This window comes from Eriocheir sinensis, chromosome 29 (genome assembly GCF_024679095.1).
Source record: "Eriocheir sinensis breed Jianghai 21 chromosome 29, ASM2467909v1, whole genome shotgun sequence".
NCBI classification, from domain to species: domain Eukaryota; kingdom Metazoa; phylum Arthropoda; class Malacostraca; order Decapoda; family Varunidae; genus Eriocheir; species Eriocheir sinensis.
In genome coordinates, this window is record NC_066537.1 from 6,993,368 (window position 1) to 7,013,715 (window position 20,348).

At 46.2% G+C, this 20,348-nt stretch overlaps 1 protein-coding gene across 3 annotated transcripts in view; it reads right to left on the bottom strand.

Moving 5' to 3' along the window:
• Nucleotides 1–685: 685 nt before the first annotated feature.
• Nucleotides 686–20,348, bottom strand: part of LOC127004915 (uncharacterized) — a 30,464-nt gene continuing 10,801 nt past the window's right edge. For 2 of the 3 annotated variants that reach the window (XM_050873150.1, XM_050873151.1), the window contains exons 2-4: nt 11,043–11,180; nt 9,605–10,025; nt 686–7,994 (exon numbers count right to left, since the gene is read on the bottom strand). In XM_050873150.1, the coding sequence (XP_050729107.1) occupies nt 2,724–5,993 (3,270 nt within the window). In that variant the 5' untranslated portion in view covers nt 5,994–7,994; nt 9,605–10,025; nt 11,043–11,180 and the 3' untranslated portion in view covers nt 686–2,723. Of the gene's footprint in view, nt 7,995–9,604; nt 10,029–11,042; nt 11,181–20,348 lie in introns of all 3 variants that reach the window. The other variant, XM_050873149.1, reaches the window with a different exon arrangement.

The following is a 20,348-nucleotide window of genomic DNA, read 5'->3' on the forward strand; positions in this document are numbered from 1 at the left end:
GATAGAAGATAAGACCGGTACCCAAAACACCAAAACACTCGTACCTGCCCGATAAGGAAATAAGGAAGGCAATATCGAACTATCTGTAATTGGTGTTTGGGTACGCGGGCGTTGCTTCAAGGGCTTGTTATCGAGTCCTGTTGAGGCTGAGACATAGTGGGCCGAGAAGAGGCTGCCTGCTGCTTCCAAGAGACACGCAAAGTCCCCTCATAACACTGACAGTACTTATCCCTACCTTGAAACCCACCTTCTGGGAGGCGGTGGCTGAGTGGTCAGCGTGCGGGCGCGAAGTCTAGGAGGACGCAGGTTCGCGTCCCGCCCGCCGCTACAAACAAGCTGGCAATTTTTCAGTCATCGCTGAGTGGCTGAAAACTACACACATGGTGTCCTGCTGACAACCTATCAACCCAGATTCAAAAGTTTCTCTAAAAGAGGATCGAAGATGAGCTCCGGGGGACAGCATGAGCCGGGCAAGATGGCGCCACTATAAACACCTGCCTGCACCATAACGGGCTGGGGCCGACCATCAGGCCCAACCAAGAAAGCCTACCGGCGCCATAGGCGAAGCATAAGAAAAATAAATAAATAAAACGAACTTGAAACTCCATTTCCTATGACTTCCCGTAGTCTGTGGTTTACCTAAAGTTCATAAATTGGAAGGACAATAAAATGCAGCGTTGCATATCTTCAAATTATTATTCACTGACTAGTAAAAGCTTTGGTGAAACTTGCTTGTGTACAGCTTGACTCCCTGCGTCAATCTGCTATTGGTCTACTGTTTGCACACACACACACACACACACACACACACACACACACACACACACACACTAGGAGAGGAAACCCTTATTGAAACTTTGCTGCAGAGAATAAACGATAAACGAATCGAACGACAACGAATCTAAACGATAATTAAAGAAAGGAAGTGACGCAACACAAGAAAACCATCACAGACGCAACACTACCGTAGAGTATTGTGTTTGTTTGTGTGTGTGTGTTTGTTTGTAGGAAGAGCAGGTGTGCACGCGTTACATTGTCACGCCTATGTAACGGTGACACCTTCCTGAGGCACCACAGCCCCGCGCGCCTTGGCCTGCGCTATACTCCTCTATAGGGCTGCAAGGCTCGGGGCTGCTGGACGGCTGCACACGAAGGGACAAAGAGACAGTCACGTGAAAGTCGACTGTTTGCATCCTATAGTCGGTTTCAAGAAGGCTAAAGGGCCTAATCCTTCAGGGGTGGACTCGCTGCCTTGGCATCATTGCTTGGGTGACGGTCTCTGCCTCGGTCATTTGTTGTTGTTTACTACCTCTAACCTGCCATGACAAAGCCTACTATCTCTCGCTCTCTCAGATCAGGGCCCGTATCCTCAAACATCTTGGGGGTCACACTTACATTTGTCAAGGCTTTCATAGAGGCTGTGGGTATTTCCATGGGTAGTTTTGTGACCCTAGCGATAGTTTGGTAAGCCTTCTGCACCATGAATGCGAAACACACCCATGAGAACCCGACTAATCTCCGTTGCGGCCTTTGGAAGTAGTTGTAAGAGCCAAAAGCGTCTGAGGATGCGGGCCCTGATCAGCAGATGTGGTCCCGGGATATGCCTTTGCAACGGGTCCCGGATTTTCTGTTCACTCAATGCTCTCACGCTTCAGCTCTTATTTTCTTTTTCATGATACCAAGTCCACGAGTCCACCCGTGAAGGATTAGACCCGCCAGCTCTCGTGGAACCGACTTTAGTAAACTGCCAGACTTATCTCACTCGTTAGTAAATATAGTGGTAAGGTTTGTTCGTCACTTCCCGAACACAAACATGAAAACCAACGACTCTTTACAACATATTAAACGGCTGGACTCTTATCTCATTCATAACTGGTAGAAAGGGTTGTGTACATCACTTACCGAAGACATATAATAAAGAATGTTTTTTTTTTGGTTGGTTACAGTTCCTTCACCACTGGAACCAAAATGAAGTAAGTTCATATTTGTGTTTGGTCATAGACGTGAACAAATCGTTCTTAGTTTTTTTCGTCATTTAAATATTCAAATGATAAACTACGATCTTTTTTCCTATCACAAAATGCACAGTTGTTGGGTATCCTCTCAGCTTTTATACGTGAAGCAAAGCCCTATAGCTATCGTCTGTGTTACTAGGTTATTTGTACTGCCTAACCAGTGCTTTGGATGCCTGAAATACTTCGACACAACAAATGGTGGGTGATGGAATGGTAACTATTCTTAAATCATCAAGATGATAAACATTCTAAAGTCGTACGTAAGCAACACTACAATTCATTACGCTTTTACTACTTAAGACACAAGTGCTGATAAAACGTCGCAATGATTAACTAGAAAACCCTATCGGATAAATCATCTACGTAGGCTACATCACTCGACTAGCAAATCTTACAACAAACCTTCTATCGAGATGATGAATGTATTGTATCTACTCATGTATGTATGTATGATTGTATGTTTACATGTTTGTATGTGCGTATGGCTGTGATGTCTCATGAGTGGGCATGGCGGTGGTTTGCTGATGATGGACGTTATTATTTGAAATGTGAAGATGCACCGTGAGATGGGCCTGCCTGCCTCCTGTGACATGGCGTAGAGACTGACCAGCAGGAGGCAGAGGCGTCACGGATGTGGTGCAATGACTATGGACGTCCCGATGAGGGTTTGTGTGACGCTGAACCGCGCAACTGCGTGAAGAAATCCTCTCAGGCGACCGACACCGTTTGGGTGTTGTAGCCGTGGCGTGGCTGCACCCTCAGGTCCACGCCCCTCACGCCGGGGTAGTCGATGAACTTAGAGAGCGTCTCGGACTTGCCCTCCATGGCAAACTTCGGTCCGTCCTGCCATACCTGGTCCCGATCGAGGCGTTCCACCTTGGGTCGCATCGCCTGGTGGCCGCGGTAGTTGTCATGCAGCTCGGATGTCTCTCCGAAGTCTCCCTCAGGCTTTAGAGACGACGAGTGCCGCTTAGCGATGTTCCGATGGGTCTCGAAGCCTTTGTACTTGTCGTGGAGCTCAGACGTCTCGCCGAAGTCTCCCTCGGGCTTCAGATTGGCTGTGTGACGTTTGGCGATGTTCCGCGCTGTCTCGAACGACTTGTACTGGTCCTTGAGCTCCGAGGTCCCGCTGAAGAGTCCCTCCGGCTTGAGCATGGCACTGTGGCGCTTGGCTATGTTCCGCTGCGTCTCCAGGCTCCGATAGTTGTCCTGGATCTCCGTCTTCTCGCCAAAGTGTCCCTCGGGCTTGATGTGGGCGGAGTGCTTCTTGGCGATCTTCCGCTGCGGCTCCAAGACTCGGTACTTGTCATGCAGCTCCGAAGTCTCCCCAAAGTTTCCCTCCGGCTTGAGGTTCGCGGAGTGTTTCTTGGCGATGTTCCTCTTGGGCTCCATGGCTCGGTACTTGTCGTGGAGTTCAGATGTCTCGCCGAACTGCCCCTCCGGTTTGAGGTTCGCGGAGTGCTTCTTGGCAATGTTGCGATGCGTCCCCAACGGTTTGAATTTGTCGTGGAGTTCAGAAGTCTCGCCGAACTCTCCCTCTGGTTTAAGGTTCGCGGAGTGCTTCTTGGCAATGTTGCGATGCGTCCCCAACGGTTTGAATTTGTCGTGGAGTTCTGACGTCTCACCGAACTCTCCCTCGGGCTTGAGGTTGGCCGAGTGCTTTTTCGCGATGTTTCGTTGCGTCTCGAGGGCTCTGAAATTATCGTGGAGTTCGGAGGTTTCGCCGAACTCCCCTTCTGGTTTCAGGTTTGCCGAGTGTCTTTTCGCGATGTTCCGTTGGCTCTCGAGGGCTCTGAATTTGTCATGTAGTTCAGAGGTCTCGCCGAACTCACCCTCTGGTTTCAAGTTCGCCGAGTGCTTCTTTGCAATGTTTCGCTGATTCTCCAAAGGCCTGAACTTGTCGTGGAGCTCAGAGGTCTCGCCGAACTCTCCTTCAGGTTTTAGGTTAGCGGAGTGTCTCTTTGCAATGTTTCTCTGATTTTCCAAAGGCTTGAACTTGTCATGGAGCTCAGAGGTCTCCCCGAACTCTCCCTCAGGCTTTAGGTTAGCGGAGTGTCTCTTCGCAATATTCCTCTGATTCTCCAAAGGCTTGAACTTGTCATGAAGTTCAGAGGTCTCCCCGAACTCTCCCTCAGGCTTTAGGTTAGCGGAGTGTCTCTTCGCAATATTCCTCTGATTCTCCAAAGGCTTGAACTTGTCATGAAGCTCAGAGGTCTCCCCGAACTCTCCCTCAGGTTTTAGGTTCGCGGAATGCTTCTTGGCAATGTTCCGCTGCGTCTCCAAGGGTTTAAACTTGTCGTGGAGTTCGGAAGTCTCACCGAACTCTCCTTCGGGTTTTAGGTTCGCCGAATGCTTCTTGGCAATGTTTCGTTGACTCTCCAAAGGCCTGAACTTGTCGTGGAGTTCAGAGGTCTCGCCGAACTCTCCTTCTGGCTTCAGGTTGGCCGAGTGTCTTTTGGCGATGTTGCGCTGACTCTCCAAGGCCCTGTACTGGTCATGCAGCTCAGAGGTCTCGCCAAACTCACCTTCGGGTTTCAAGTTCGCCGAATGCCTCTTGGCGATGTTTCTTTGGGTTTCAAGAGGCTTAAACTTGTCGTGGAGTTCGGAGGTCTCCCCAAATTCTCCTTCAGGTTTTAGGTTCGCCGAATGTTTCTTGGCAATATTTCGCTGATTTTCCAAAGGCCTGAACTTGTCGTGGAGTTCAGAGGTCTCTCCAAACTCTCCTTCAGGTTTTAGGTTTGCCGAATGTTTCTTGGCAATATTTCGCTGATTTTCCAAAGGCCTGAACTTGTCGTGGAGTTCAGAGGTCTCTCCAAACTCTCCTTCGGGTTTTAGGTTCGCCGAATGTTTCTTGGCAATGTTCCTCTGACTCTCCAAAGGCTTGAACTTGTCGTGGAGCTCAGAAGTTTCACCAAAGTCTCCTTCTGGCTTCAGGTTGGCCGAGTGTCTTTTCGCGATATTCCTCTGATTCCCCAGTGGTTTGTATTTGTCGTGGAGTTCGGATGTCTCGCCGAAGTCACCCTCGGGCTTCAAGTTCGCTGAGTGCTTCTTGGCAATGTTTCGCTGAGTCTCCAAAGCCCTGAACTTGTCGTGGAGTTCGGAAGTCTCGCCAAACTCTCCCTCGGGTTTCAAGTTCGCTGAGTGCTTCTTGGCGATGTTGCGTTGGGTCTCCAAGGGTTTGTACTTGTCGTGGATCTCCGAGGTCTCCCCGAACTCTCCCTCGGGCTTGAGGTTCGCCGAGTGCTTCTTCGCGATATTCCTGTGATTCCCCAGCGGCTTGAACTTGTCGTGGACTTCAGACATCTCGCCGAAATCTCCTTCCAGCAAGATCTTGTCCTTGATGGGCTTGGCGATGTTCCTGTGGAAGTCCAACGCCTTGTACTTGTCGTGTAGTTCTGATGTCTCCCCAAAGTCCCCTTCAGGCTTCAGGTTGGCAGAGTGTCGCTTGGCTATCTTCCTCTGGTTGCCCAAGGGTTTGTACTTATCGTGTAGCTCCGAAATCTCGCCGAACTCACCCTCAGACTTCAGGTTGGCCCCGTGTCTTGGAGCTATTTTCCGCTGGGTGTCGAACTGTCGGTATTTGTCCTTGATTTCTGAGGTCTCTCCGAATTGTCCTTCTGATCGGATGTTAGACCCGTGTTTGGGGGCAATGTTGCGGTGGGTCTCGAGGGTTCGGTACTTGTCGTGAACTTCAGTGATCCCGCCAAAGTGTCCTTCAGGTTTGAGGCTTCCTTCCATTCTTCTGAGGGCGGGCCGAGTCACCTGCACCCCCCGGAACTTGTCCTTGAACTCCGAAGACTGTCCGAATGTTCCCTCTTGTCTTAGGCTAGTCCTCTGACGTTGAAAAGCGGGCCTATCAGCGGTAAAGTGACGGTAGTTGTCTCTGATCTCTGTCTTATCCCCAAACAACCCTCCAGGTTTGAGGTTGTCGGGGGCGCGGTAGGAGCGTCGGGTCTGCCCTTCTGAAGGCAGGTACATAGACTCTTGTGGTTTTCCTGCGACCTTTCCTTCACGACTCAGGGTCCCTCCCGTCCGTCGCCTCTCCGGGTTGGTGGTATCAGTGGGTTTGTAACGTTCCTTGTTCTCGGGGATTTCCTCAGTCTTCCCCGCTGTCTTGAGGCGGTCATTGCTTTTCTGGGACTCCGCAGAAAGTGCTTTGTTACCCCTGCTGCTGTCCCTTACCCCAGACGCATTACCGCTCTTCTTTACCTCCTTAAGCTGCTCTTTGGGCGCTGGTCCGTTTTTTGAGTCTCCGTTCTGCTTCGAGACGTCAGGCCTCCTCCTCGATCCTCTCCCCCCAACAGTCCGCGCCTCGAACGCCGCTCCGTACTCAGAAGTTTTGGACAACTCTCCTCCTTCGGGGTAGAGATTGTCCGGGTACCTCTTGGACTGCTGTCTGTCTGGGTTCTTTAGGGGGAACTGTTGTCTGTACTCTGTGTCGTCAGCGAGACTTCCCTCTAATGTTAGGTTGGATTGAAGTTTTTTTTTAGTCTGCCTTTCGGCTTTGAAGCTTTTGTGTTTAGCCTTTGTCTCTGTCTCCTCGCCAAAGTCACCTTCTGTTTTTAGGTTGTCGGAGTATCTTATTGGCTCGGATCTTCTCGATGACTTCTGTGGGAACTGTTTTTTGTACTCTGTGTCATCGGCGATACTTCCCTGCAAAGAGAGGTTGGATCCGGGCTTTATTGGGGCTTGTTTTTGAGCCTGAAAGCTTTTGTGTTTGGCTTGAGTTTCTGTTTCCTCTCCAAAGTCACCCTCTTGTTTCAAGTTGTCTGAATATCTTATTGGAGCGGATCTCCTTGATGACTTCTCTGGGAACTGTTTTCTGTACTCTGTGTCGTCGGCAAGGCTTCCTTGTAAAGAGAAGTTGGACCCGGGCTTTATTGGGGCTTGTTTCTGAGCCTGAAAGCTTCTGTGTTTGGCTCGAGTCTCTGTCTCCTCTCCAAACTCTCCTACAGTTTTTAGGTTGTCTGAGTATCTTATTGGATCAGATTTCCTCGATGACTTCTGTGGGAACTGGTTTTTGTACTCTGTGTCATCAGCGATACTTCCTTGCAAAGATAAGTTGGACCCAGGCTTTATTGGGGCTTGTTTCTGGGCCTGAAAGTTTTTGTGTTTGGCTCGAGTTTCTGTCTCTTCCCCAAATTCACCTTCAGTCTTTAGGTTGTCGGAGTACCTCTTCGCCTCTGGTCTCTGTGAAGCCTTCTGCGGAAACTGTTTGTTGTACTCTGTGTCCCTTGAGAAGCTTCCGCCGGGTGCTAGGTGAGACCCGTTCTTCTTGGCGGAGCGTTTCCTCGCGTCGAATGCCTTGTGTTTGTCCTGGGTTTCGGTTGTCTCGCCAAAGCTTCCCTCCGGCCAGAGGTTATCCGAGTACCTTTTGGCTGTAGGTCTGTCTGCGTTCTTATTCGGAAACTGTTTGCTGTACTCAGTGTCTCTATAAAAGTCTCCTCCAGTTTTAAGATGTGTACCTTGTCTGATCGGAGCGGCACGTTGGGACTGGAATGGTTTGTGTTTATCTCGAGTCTCAGTCTCCTCGCCGAAGTCTCCCTCGGTTCTTAGGTTGTCCGAGTACCTCCTTGCCTCTTGTTTGACTCCCTGCTTCTCCGGGTACTGCTGGCGGTACTCAGTGTCCTGGGAGAAACCGCCTTCGGTTTTGAGGTTACCGCCTGGTCTGTGAAGGGTTGCACGCTCTCCTTGGAAGGCTTGATGTTGGCGTCTGGTCTCAGTCTCACCGAAGCTCTGTCCTCCCTCCGGCTTTAGGGTGTCGGAGTGCCTCTTGGCGGTGCGCTTCCCTGCTCTTTTCTCCGGGTACTGTTGCCTGTACTCGGTGTTTTCCTGGAACTCTCCGCCCGGGGCTAGGTTGGCGCCCTGCCGGTACGTGAGAGGGGGAGGAGCGACGTAGCCCTGGTATTGTGTGCGGTGCTCGGTGTCACCTTCTACCCCGCCGTCCCCGTGTAGGTTGTCCTGCTTCGCCCGGCCGGCCTGTGGGATAAAGGTGGTGTAAGGAGGGTGTTAGTCCTTTACCTCAGAGTTCAGTGACATTTAGTAAAGAACTGTGAACCATGTGGGACTAGGGTGGTGTAAGGAACGGGTTAGGGCTATACCTCGGAGTTCAATGGCATTTAGCGAAGAACTGAGAACCATGTAGGACTAGGGGGGTGTAAGGAAGGGGTTAGGGCTATACCTCGGAGTCCGGTGGCATTTAGCGAAGAACTGAGAACCATGTAGGACTAGGGGGGTGTAAGGAAGGGGTTAGGGCTATATCTCGGAGTCCGGTGGCATTTAGCGAAGAACTGTGAACCATATGGGACTAGGATGGTGTAAGAAAGGGGTTGGGGCTATACCTCGGAGTCCAGTGACATTTGGTGAAGAACTGAGAACCATGTGGGACTAGGGGGGTGTAAGGAAGGGGTTAGGGCTATACCTCGGAGTCCAGTGACATTTAGCGAAGAACTGAGAACCATGTAGGACTAGGGGGGTGTAAGGAAGGGGTTAGGGCTATACCTCGGAGTCCGGTGGCATTTAGCGAAGAACTGTGAACCATGTGGGACTAGGGGGGTGTAAGGAAGGGGTTAGGGCTATACCTCGGAGTCCAGTGACATTTGGTGAAGAACTGAGAACCATGTGGGACTAGGGGGGTGTAAGAAAGGGGTTAGGCTATACAGGAGTCCAGTGGCATTTAGCGAAGAACTGAGAACCATGTAGGACTAGGGGGGTGTAAGGAAGGGGTTAGGGCTATACCTCGGAGTCCGGTGGCATTTAGCGAAGAACTGAGAACCATGTAGGACTAGGGGGGTGTAAGGAAGGGGTTAGGGCTATACCTCGGAGTCCAGTGACATTTGGTGAAGAACTGAGAACCATGTGGGACTAGGGGGGTGTAAGAAAGGGGTTAGGGCTATACCTCGGAGTCCAGTGACATTTGGTGAAGAACTGAGAACCATGTAGGACTAGGGGGGTGTAAGGAAGGGGTTAGGGCTATACCTCGGAGTCCAGTGGCATTTAGCGAAGAACTGAGAACCATGTGGGACTGTTGGCAATCTGTTCTACCTTTCCTTAATGAATCTACTCAGACCTTTATTTTCAAGGAGGCGGAAAACATAACGTAAGACCTAAACATCCAGATTTAAAAACATTTGGAAACCTAACTCTACGAAGAAGCATCTAAGCCTCCTCCGTTGGGGTTTACTTCCCTTGGACAGACCATAAGATCTTCATTTAAAACCACTTGAAAATCTAATGCTGCGAAGAACCACCTAGGCCTCCTTCTTTGGGGTAACTAACCTTGAGCAAACCATGAGATCTAAACGCCTTCCTTTAACTAGCACTATAGTCTTCCAAATATGTCGAGGCCGGTCTGGCGTAGGCTCCTGCGGGTCCTTTCCTCCCCTCTGTTCTGCCACACAGTCCGAACACCTATCTCTTCCTCTCATATGTAAGCTATAGGTAACATATGAGAGGAAAAACTAGGTGTTGGGACTGTGTGGCAGGGCAGAGGGGAGAAATTGACCCGCGGGAGCCAACGCCAAAACGGACTCGACAATTTGGTTTCACTATAAGAAGAAAGTACATCGGCCTCCTACATTTGGACTCACCTTGGGCTTCCTGTAGCTGTCGTAGGCGCGGTAGGCGGACCTGACCTCGGTGGTGCCCGCGAAGCTCCCGTCGGGCTGGAGGTTCGCGCCCTGCTTGTAGAGGGTCGGCCGCTCGTAGGCGTAGGGCGACTCGTAGCTCAGCGGATCATTCCCGGGGTACGCGTCGTAGTCCTCACCCTCTTCGTACGCATATTGACCCGAGGCCTCGTTGTAAGGATCTGAAGCCTCGTTGTACGGGTTCGAAGCTTCGTTGTAGGGATCCGAGGTCTCGTAGTACGGGTTCGAAGCTTCGTTGTAGGGATTTTGGGTCCCGTAGGTAGGGTCCGCTCCGCCGTAGTCCGGGACCGGGTAGTCGAAGTCGTCCTGGTCGTTGTAGTCGTTGTAGTTGGTGTTGTCGTAGTAAGTGTCTTGGCCGACCCTGCTGCTGGAGGGGAGGGGGGGGGGGGTAGAGGAAGCTGTTTAGTGACCAGGCGGAATGGAAACATCTTTTTATTGACGGTAAACACGCCAGTGATAATTATGATGTGACCTAAACACGCAAACAACAACAAAAAGAACCTTCTACAGAGGACACAAAGGATGACATATAATGAATGTTTTGGGGATGCTGATCAACCATTTATTTCATTGTATTCACTGTTCATTGTACATATCCATATTCTATTGTATTTATATTTCTTTGTTTCCATATTTCATTGTATCTATAGCTCACTGTATCCATATTCCAGTGTATTTATATTTCATTGTATCCCTATTTTCATTGTATCCATATTAGTTAGTGACTCCTGTAGTATGATATCTTCGTTGTGCAATTCATGTTTATGGTTTTATGTGTGCAACGTGCAGGGAAATGATGGATTGGTCTCATATTCTCATTTTCTTTTCCCAGGGAGTGAATTCTCGGAGTCTAGCTCGTGATGTCATCGGCTGGAGGAGGACAGAACGGTGAACCAGCCTGGTGAGTGTTCTTTTTTTTGTGTGTGTATTTTCAAAGTTTTGTAATGTTGAAGTTTTGTTTCGTTGAAGTTTTATGCCGTTGAAGTCAATCAAGTTAAGTCGGAGTAAAAAAAAAAAGCTCCATCGAAGTCAGTTAATCAAGAGAAGGCGAAGTCAGGAAGTTAAATCGATGTCAGTCAGTGAAGAGAAGGCGAAGTCAAGAAGTTAAATCGAAGTCAGTCAGTCAGTTAAGTCAAAGCAAAAGGGTTTAGTCGAATCAGTCAGTCACCTAAGTCAAAGCAAAAAGGTTAAGTCAAAGTCAGTCAATCAGTTCAGTCAAAGCAAAAAGGTTAAGTCAAAGTCAGTCAATCAGTTCAGTCAAAGCAAAAAGGTTAAGTCGAAGTCAGTCAGTTAAGTTAAGTCGAAGTATAGAAGTTAAACCAGTCAGTCAGTCTACCCATCGATTCCTTAACCGAACGTACGACCCCCTCTAACGACTCACCTGGCGGCGTAGGTAGCGGGGTCCTGCTGGGTGTAGTAGTTGTCAGGGTAGGCGCTGAGGTCGTAGTTCGGACCCCCCTGGGTGAAGTCGTAGGTCGTTTGGGCCTGGTAGTTGGGGTCGTAGGCGTCCCCGTAGCGGCTGTGGGGGAAGAGATGGAGGAGATAAAGATGATGACGAGGAGGAGGAGGAGGAAGAGGAATAGGAAGAGAAAGACGAACAAGGAGAAAAGAAACAGAAAAAGAAGGAGAGAGTAAGAGATGGGAGGAGATAATGATGACGATGGTGATGATGATGACGAGGAGGAGGAGGAGGAGGAGGAAGAGGAAGAGGAAGAGAAAGACGAACAAAGAAAAAAGAAAACAGAAAGAGAAGGAGAGAGTAAGAGAAAGAGAAAGGGAAAGGAAAAGAAAGAGGAGGAGGAGGAGGAGATAAAGAAAAAAAAAGGATAAAAAATGATGAAAAGGATATATTAAACACTCATCTATTTATTTTTCTTTTCATTGTTAGTTATCAATCATCATGGCAATCCTAACAACACCATTATAAAGTCTGTCATTAATAATAATAATAATAATAATAATAATAATAATAATAATAATAATAATAATAATAATAATAATAATAATAATAATGATAATAATAATAGTATTTCTGCGTGGCTCCCCCTTTCCACTTCCTGGGTATAACATTCATAGGATTTCCGTCAATAGGTTCACGGAATTATTGAACAGGTTGTATTCGTGTCACGGCGCCCCATTCCCCCTCTTCCCCACGACACAGAACTCCCCACACATCCCCTTCCCCCACACGCAGATCCCCCTACAGACAGATCTTCCCTCATACAGATCTCCTACACATAGACGTCAATTCCATCCTCTCCTAGACACATACCCCATCCCCATTCACATCCCCCTCCCTCACACACATTCCCCTTCCCCCACACGCAGATCCCCCTACAGACAGATCTTCCCCCCACACAGATCCCCAACACATAGACTTCAGTTCCTTTCACACATCACCTCCCTGACACATCCCCCTTCATACACATTCCCCTTCCCCTCAAAGAGACTCCACCTCAGCCCCCCACAAATCCCCCTTCCCCCATACGCATTCCCCTTCCCCCCCACAAGCACACCCTCCTCCCCCTTCCCCTCCCTTCCTCCCCTTCCACACACATAAAGGTTTGCGTGTATATAAACAAAACAAAACAAAAAACACACACATGAATAAATCTCTGCCGTGGGGAAAGATTCGTCAGACAGCGGGCGAAGGGAGGGTTGGGTCGCTGGCTGGCTGACCTACAAACACACTTCTGTCCCTTCGTTCGATACCGCCTCCGTCTCTGTGTCTCCCATTGTCACAGTGAATGATAAAGCACCCAGCGAGAAGGCCCTTTCATCTTCGCTTCCGCTAAAACGAGGTCGAGTAAGCGGATATATGTCTTCGTCTTTGTGTTGGTTAGCTTAAAATGCCTCCCCTGAATCTCCTATACTCATTGTGCTAAGAAGTCGGTTTAGGTCAGTTTCCCCTTTCAGTCTCTCTCCTGCAGCGTTGAATCAGGCCGTCAGAGAAAATGGTCCCACGTTTCCCGTTTAAGGATGAACTATATATTTCATTTTATCTCTATGAATCAGTAGCTTTTATAATATGACGTCTTCAGTGTACATTTCCTTTTTCTATAGAGGAGACAAACTAGCCTTCAAGGAAAATGGTCCCACGTTGCCTGCTTTAAGGATGAACTGAGATAAAGTTAAAAGTCTACGTTTATCATAATTATCAATCAGTGGCTTTTCTAATATGACGTCTTCGGTGCACATTTCCTTCTATAGATGACACACACTAGCCGTCAAGGAAAATGGTCCCACGTTGCCTGTTTTAAGGATGAACTGAGATAAAGTAAAAAGTCTACGTTTATCATACTTACCGTCTTTCTGTGATGTGCTGGATGGATTACTGGCTAGAAGAGGGAAAGGCCAGAGTGGTGAGAGGGATTAGGTGGTATTGAGTGTGGTGATAGGTGATGACTAGCTGAGTTGTGGTTGTGGTGATGGTGGTGGTGAGGCGCGAGGTAGAACTGAGTTATCACAAGAGATATTCGATAAATTGACGCACTAGGTAAAACTTGTGTTGGAAATGCACGCTGGCGGTTAGAATGCAAGGGTTTGTTGATGCTTGGGCGAGAGAACTAGACGAGAACTCTTAAATTACTCGGCCGACTATAAGCGTCCCTTCTTTTCTCACCCTCTCTTTTCCTTCTTTCCTCCACCACTGCCCCCTTTTCCCTCCTTCTTTCCTCCTCCTCTTAGGCTAGGTGAGGTTAGGCAAGGTAAGGTAAGGTTAGGTAAGGTAATGTTAGGTAAGGTTTGGTAAGGTTAGGTAAGGTTAGGTAAGGTTTGGTAAGGTTAGGTAAGGTTAGGTAAGGTAATGTTAGGTAATGTTAGGTAAGGTTAGGTAAAGTTAGGTTAGGCAAGGTTAGGTTAGGCAAGGTAAGGTAAGGTAAGGTTAGGTTAGGTAAGGTTAGGTTAGGCAAGGTAAGGTAAGGTTAGGTAAGGTTAGGTTAGGCAAGGTTAGGTTAGGCAAGGTTATGTTAGGCAAGGTAAGGTAAGGTTAGGTTAGGTAAGGTTAGGTTAGGCAAGGTAAGGTAAGGTTAGGTAAGGTAAGGTAAGGTTAAGTAAGGTTAGGTTAGGTAAGGTTAGGTTAGGCAAGGTAAGGTAAGGTAAGGTAAGGTAAGGTTAAGTTGCCTCCCTCCTTGCAAATGTCCTCTCTCTCCTATTCCTTTGCTTTTTATCTCCGCTGTTCTCTCTTTCTTGCTTTCTTTCTTTTTTCTCTCCTTATTTTTCCTCCTCCGTGTTTTCTTGCCAATCTGTCTTCCTTTCTCTACAATTTTCTTACCTATCTCTTTACCTTTCCTCCCCATTCACCTGAGCTTACCTTCCCCCTCCCTCCCCTCAACCCCCTCCTTCCCCCCCCCATGCGTGTTAGGGTCAGTTCGCCATGCACACGTCAGCTTACGGAGGCGTCTTAGTACACGCACATACACACGCACACACACGCACACACACGCACGATCACACATACATGACTTGACGTACACGCGCACACACGGTTACCTACATGATACCTTACCATTAGCGCAGGTGAAATGGATACCTGTCTACCTTCCTTCCTTCCTTTCTTTCTTTCTTTCTTTCTTTCTTTCTTTTTTTCATTCATTCATGCATTCATTCTTTCTACCTTTCTTCTTTCTTTTTTTCTATCTTTCTTCCTTCCTTCCTTCCTTCCTTTCTTTCTTTTTTTTCTTTCTTCCTTTCATTCATTCATTCATTCATTCTTCCTTTCCTTCCTTCCTTCCTTCTTTCCTTCTTTCCTTCCTTCCTTCCTTCCCTCCATCCTTCCTTTCTTCCTTCCTACCTACCTATCTTCACACACACACACACACACACACACACACACCTGAGCATGCACACGTGTGGGAGTCTCGTTAATTGATCTCAGGTGAGCCGGAACGCTAATGCGGCACACACACACACACACACACACACACACACACACACACACACACACACAGGAAGGGATTAAGTCACTGGTTACAAATGCACTCACAAAGCTCACTAAGAAAAAAGAGAAAGTGATTACATAAAATCCCACGTTGATTACAAGCAGATAAAAAAGAAAAGAAAGAAAAGAAAAAGAAAAAAAAGAAAATTGTGATGCAAAAAAAATGAAAAACAAACCCGAGACTTGAAGCAGTTGTAAAAAAATTAAGGGAATGTTTTTTTATCTTTATCTTTTTATCTTTCTTTTTATCTTTTTTGTAATTTACTCTGATTTCTTCATTAACTCTCTACCCCCTCACACGTTTCTCTGTTATTACTCTTTCTTTCTTTCTTTCTTTCTTTCTTTTTTCTTTCTTTCTTTCTCTCTTTCTTTCTTTCTTTCTTCTTTTCTTTCTTTCTTTCTTTCTCTCTCTTTCTTTCTTCCTTTCTTTCTTTTTTCTTTCTTTCTTTCTCTCTTTCTTTCTTTCTTTCTTCTTTTCTTTCTTTCTTTCTCTCTCTCTCTTTCTTTCTTTCTTTCTTTCTTTTCCTGTTTCTTCATATTTTTCATCATTTCTCTTCCTTCCTTTCCTTCCTCACCAAATACCTTCATACTTTTTTTTTTGCCTTCTCCTTCTTTTCCTTCCTTTCCTTTCCTCATTCCTATTTTTTTTACCTCCTTTCCTCCCTTCTCTCTTTCCCTCAAAATATCCCTCCATGAATCTCCTCTTTCCTCCTTCCTTTCCTCCCTCCTTTCCTTCCCTCTACTTCCCTCCATTACTTTCTCTCCCTTCGCTCCCCTCTTTCCTTCTCTCCTACTTTCCTCTACTCCCTACTTTCCTCCATTATTTTCTCATCCTCTCTTTTCCTCCTTTCCTCCATCTCTTCCCCTTCCCTTTTTCTCTCTCCCTTTCCCCTTTCCTTCACTTTCTCTCCTTCTCCCCTACACTCTTTACCTTTTTCCTCCACCACTGTCCCTTTCTCTCCCTGCTCCCTTCTTCCCTCACTCACCCACTCACTGCTCCCTTCCTTCCTTCCTTCCTTCCTTCCTTCCTTCCTTCGACAAACCGACAGGTCTTCTGGTGCCTGTTCTTCCTATGTATTCCTATGTATTCCTCCTCCTCCTCCTCCCTCCTCCTCCTCCTCCTCCTCCTCCTCCTCCTCCTCCTCCTCCTCCTCCTCCTTCTTCCTCCTTCCCTCTCCCATCATTGTCTTCGGCTCTCACCCCTCACATAAGACGAACTCATTACGCAATAGATTTTACGAACTGGCTATGTACCGTCTTGACCTTGTGGTGGCGGTGGAGGTGGTGGTGGTGGTGGTGGTGGTGGTGAGGGAAGCAGGTCACGCATATGGTACAGTGGTGGTGGTGGTGGTGGTGTTGATGGGGAAGATAGGGAAGGTAGAGAGTAAGAACAACACCACTAAGTCCCTTCCCTTCCTCTTCTCCTCCTCCTCCTCCTCCTCCTCCTCCTCCTCCTCCTCCTCCTCCTCTTCCTCCTCCTCCTCCTCCTCCTCTTCCTCCTCCTCTCACCTCATTCCCCTCTTCCCCTCTTTTCCCCTTCTACTTCCCTCCTCTTCCTCCCTTTCCTCTACATCAAGTCCCTTCCCTTCCTCTTCCCCTCCTCTTCCTCCTCCTACATCACTCCCCTCTTCCCCTCTTTTCCCCTTCTACTTCCCTCCTCTTCCTCCCTTTCCTCTTCACCACGTCCCTTCCCCTCCTCCTCCTCCTCCTCCTCCTCCTCCTCCTCCTCCTCCTCCTCCTCCTCCTCCTCCTCCTCCCACATCCCTCCCCTCTCTTCCTCTCTTCTTCCCCCTCATTCATCCTTATTTGTTCAGATGTTACTTACTTTATTACTTATTTGTTCATTTGTTTATTTATGTTTATTGTTTTCCTTCTCTATTTCTTGTATCATAAACCTCTACCTTTTTTTTTTATTGCTTTTATTCATTGTTATTATCGTTACTACCTACTCACATCTTCTATTCATTCTCTCTTTCTTACTCTCCTTCCCTCATTTCCTCCCTTACTTTATATATCGTCATACCATTCCTCTCTATAACATTTTTTTTCCCTTCTCTCCTCCCTCATTTCCTTCCTGCACACTCGTTCCTTCATTTCCCTCCCTCTTTTTCTCTTATATTTCTTCCCATTACCTTTCCTCCCTTCACTCTTTCTTTCTCTCATGCTTTTCTCTCCTCTCCCTTTTAACTGTGTGTTCCTGGGCGTCGTTACAGGGGGTTTACTCCGTTATCTCTACCGTTATTAACCGCGGACGTGCCGGGGAAGATAGAGAAGGTGGTGGTACTGTCCCTTGTTACGCTACTGTTCCGTGTATTTGTTTGTACCCAGAGGAAGGTTCGAATCTACTCTTGTTATCTCTACTTTTGTTACTTTACTTGTTACTCGTTACTCTATCTTGTTACTCTACCCTCCTTAGTCTACTGTCATGCACGCGTGTGTTTGTACCCTGCGGAAGGCTTGAATCGCCTCTTATTCTTTCGCTTTCAACAACAACAACAACAACAACAACAACAACAACAACAACAACTATTTCCCCGCTCTCTTCTATCGCACTTCCTCTACTCAGTTTTCAGTTCTGTATATTGTTTTCTATATTAAGTTAGTTAGTCAGTTAGTTAATCACCTTCAACCATTCATATCCTCTGTATTTCCTCCTGCCTTTTAAGAACAACAACAACAACAACAACATTTCCCCACTCTCTTCTATAGCAGTTCCTCTACTTAGTTTTCAGTTCTGTATATTGTTTTCTACATTTAGTTAGTTGGTCAGTTAGTTAATCAGCTTCAACCATTCATATCCTCTGTATTTCCTCCTGCCTTTTAAGAACAACAACAACAACAACATTTTCCCACTCTCTTCTATCGCAGTTCCTCTACTTTGTTTTCAGTTCTGTATATTGTTTTCTACATTAAGTTAGTTGGTCAGTTAGTTATCCTTCCAACTAATCACCGTCAACTATTCATATCCTCTGTATTTCCTTCTGCCTACGACTTGAACTCTTCCATGAGGGGAGGAGCAAGACATCTCTCCATCTGGAATTGACCTCTCTTTTGTTCGCTCTTTATCCATTTGCTTTTATTGGACCAATGCTGAGAGGTCTTTTTTTTTCTTTTTTTCCGCCCTTCAGCTGATTGCTTACTGTAAAAAAACAACAACATATATCTAACGTTTTATATTGATATGTTTTCGCTCGCTTCCTCACCTCCCGTCACCCGTTCCGCGCACGTGACCTCATTGAACTCGGCGTGACCCATCTGACCTGACCTCCCCGCCACACATTCCTCCTCCTTCATCGTCTCCTTCGCGTGTTGGCCTCACATTCCACTGCCTGATGAAGACCGCATTTCTCCTATTCCGCCAGTTTTCCGTCACCCACAAACGCACACACACACACGCACACACACACACACACACACACACACACACACACACACACACACACACACACACACACACACACACACACACACACACACACACACACACACACACACACACACACACACACACATTTACATCATCAACTTTTTTTTTCTGTTTTGACTGTTATTGGTTCTATAATTAACTTATTCCTCTTCTTAACACGAGAGGGGGGCCAGACTTAAGGGACAGGTGTAGCCAAGGTCACGGTCGGCTAGGTGAGGTTGATTTTAAGTCCAGGTGAATCAAGGTCAGGGGTAATAAGTGCCATCGTGTACAGTACCTGTTTCGTCGTTTCTCATTACCACATTTTTTTTTTTTTTTTAGTTTATTATCGTGCCATATCACGCACTGAGCTTGGATGTTATTTAGAGTGCTGCCACCATTAGATTTTGCGCCCCCTTATATTTTTGTTTTGATGAGAGAAGGAATGCACCATTAAATTCTGTGCCCCCTTATGTATATTTTTTTTTATGAGGGAAAGAATGCAGGGAATATATCACTTTCTCACCATTAAATTTTGTGCCCCCTTATATTTTTTTTTATGAGGGAAAGAATGCAAGGGAATATATCACTTTCTCACCATTAAATTTTGTGCCCCCTTATATTTTTTTTTATGAGGGAAAGAATGCAAGGGAATATATCACTTTCTCACCATTAAATTTTGTGCCCCTTTATATATTTTTTTTTATGAGGGAAAGAATGCAAGGGAATATAAGGAGGAATGTAAGAAAAAAACGTGATCCAGGTGTGGCTACTCATTAGAGGGCTGGCAGGTGTGTTATACTTGATTTTTCAGGCAGTTTCAAGACCGGCGGACACCAATCCTTTCTTGTAGTGCTGGAAATGGTGTTCCGTTAAAAATAACACGTACCCAAAACTTTTAAATAGGTTTGTTTTTTGTTCTGTTTTATTAAGGAAATGTCAGAGAAATGCCCCCCGAGATTGCCAATGTTATATACCTCTATTTTCGTTTCCTCACTTTCCAGTCCGTCAATCTCGTATGCCATGTCAGTCCAGCATAACACGTACCCAAAACTTTCGTATAGATCAGTTTTTTGTCGTATTTAATCAAGGAAATGTTGAGGTCTACGCGAGAAAATACACACAGACATACATCACTTGCCGACGTTGAGGTTAGAATTCTTCCTTACAGTAAAAAAAGCGTTGCAAATACCACAAAAAAATAATGAAAAGGAAGAAGATTATGATTACATGGTTCTTGCTACCCAGAGAGAAATAAAAACAAGACGTTTGGTAGATTTAAACGTTTCTTAAGTCAAAAGATTTCTATACATTTCAGCGTTTAGTGGATTTAAACGTTTTGTAGGTTTGAACGTTTTGTAGAGTTAAACGTTTTGTAGATTTTAATGTTTCGCAGATTTTAAACTTCATTGAGATTATAAACATGTAGATTATTATGTTTTGTATACAGTCGCGTAGATCTTAACATATCCTGGATTGAATACGACAAAACCAGACCTATGAAAAAGATTTGGGTTCACGTTATACTCCACTAACATTACATACAAAATTTGAGGACTGGAAAGTGAGGAAAAATAGAGGTATATAACATTGGCAATCTCAGGGAGCATTCCTCTAACATTTCCTTAATAAAACAGAACAAAAAACAAACCTATATAAAAGTTTTGGGTACACGTTATGCTACACTGACATGGCATACGAGATTGGAGGACTGGAAAATGAGGAAAAATAGAGGTATATAACATTGGTAATTTCAGGGAGCATTCCTCTAACATTTCCTTAATAAAACAAAACGAAAATCAAACCTATATAAAAGTTTTAGGTACACGTAATGCTACACTGACATGGCATACGAGATTGGAGGACTGGAAAGTGAGGAAAAATAGAGGTATATAACATTAGCAATTTCAGGGAGCATTCCTCTAACATTTCCTTAATAAAACAGAACAAAAAACAAACCTATATAAAAGTTTTGGGTACACGTAATGCTACACTGACATGGCATACGAGATTGGAGGACTGGAAAGTGGGTAAAGAATAAGGAGTGTATATGACTTAGGCAATCTCGGCGAGTATTTTTACATCAAGGTCGGTGAAGGGAGTGTGAGGGGAAGCGATGTATCTCAGGCGTGTGTGTGACAGGTGTGTGTTTGCGGGTAAGTAGACCTGCTCTATCACCTGCCAAGAAGAAAATGATAGAGAAGCAAATAAGAAAAAATGAAAATGTAAAAAGGAGAATGAGGTAACCTGCGAAGAAGAAAATGATAGAGAAGCAAATAAGGAAAAATGAAAATGTGAAAAGGTGAATGAGGAAAGGAAGGAAAAGGAGAAGAAGAGAAAGA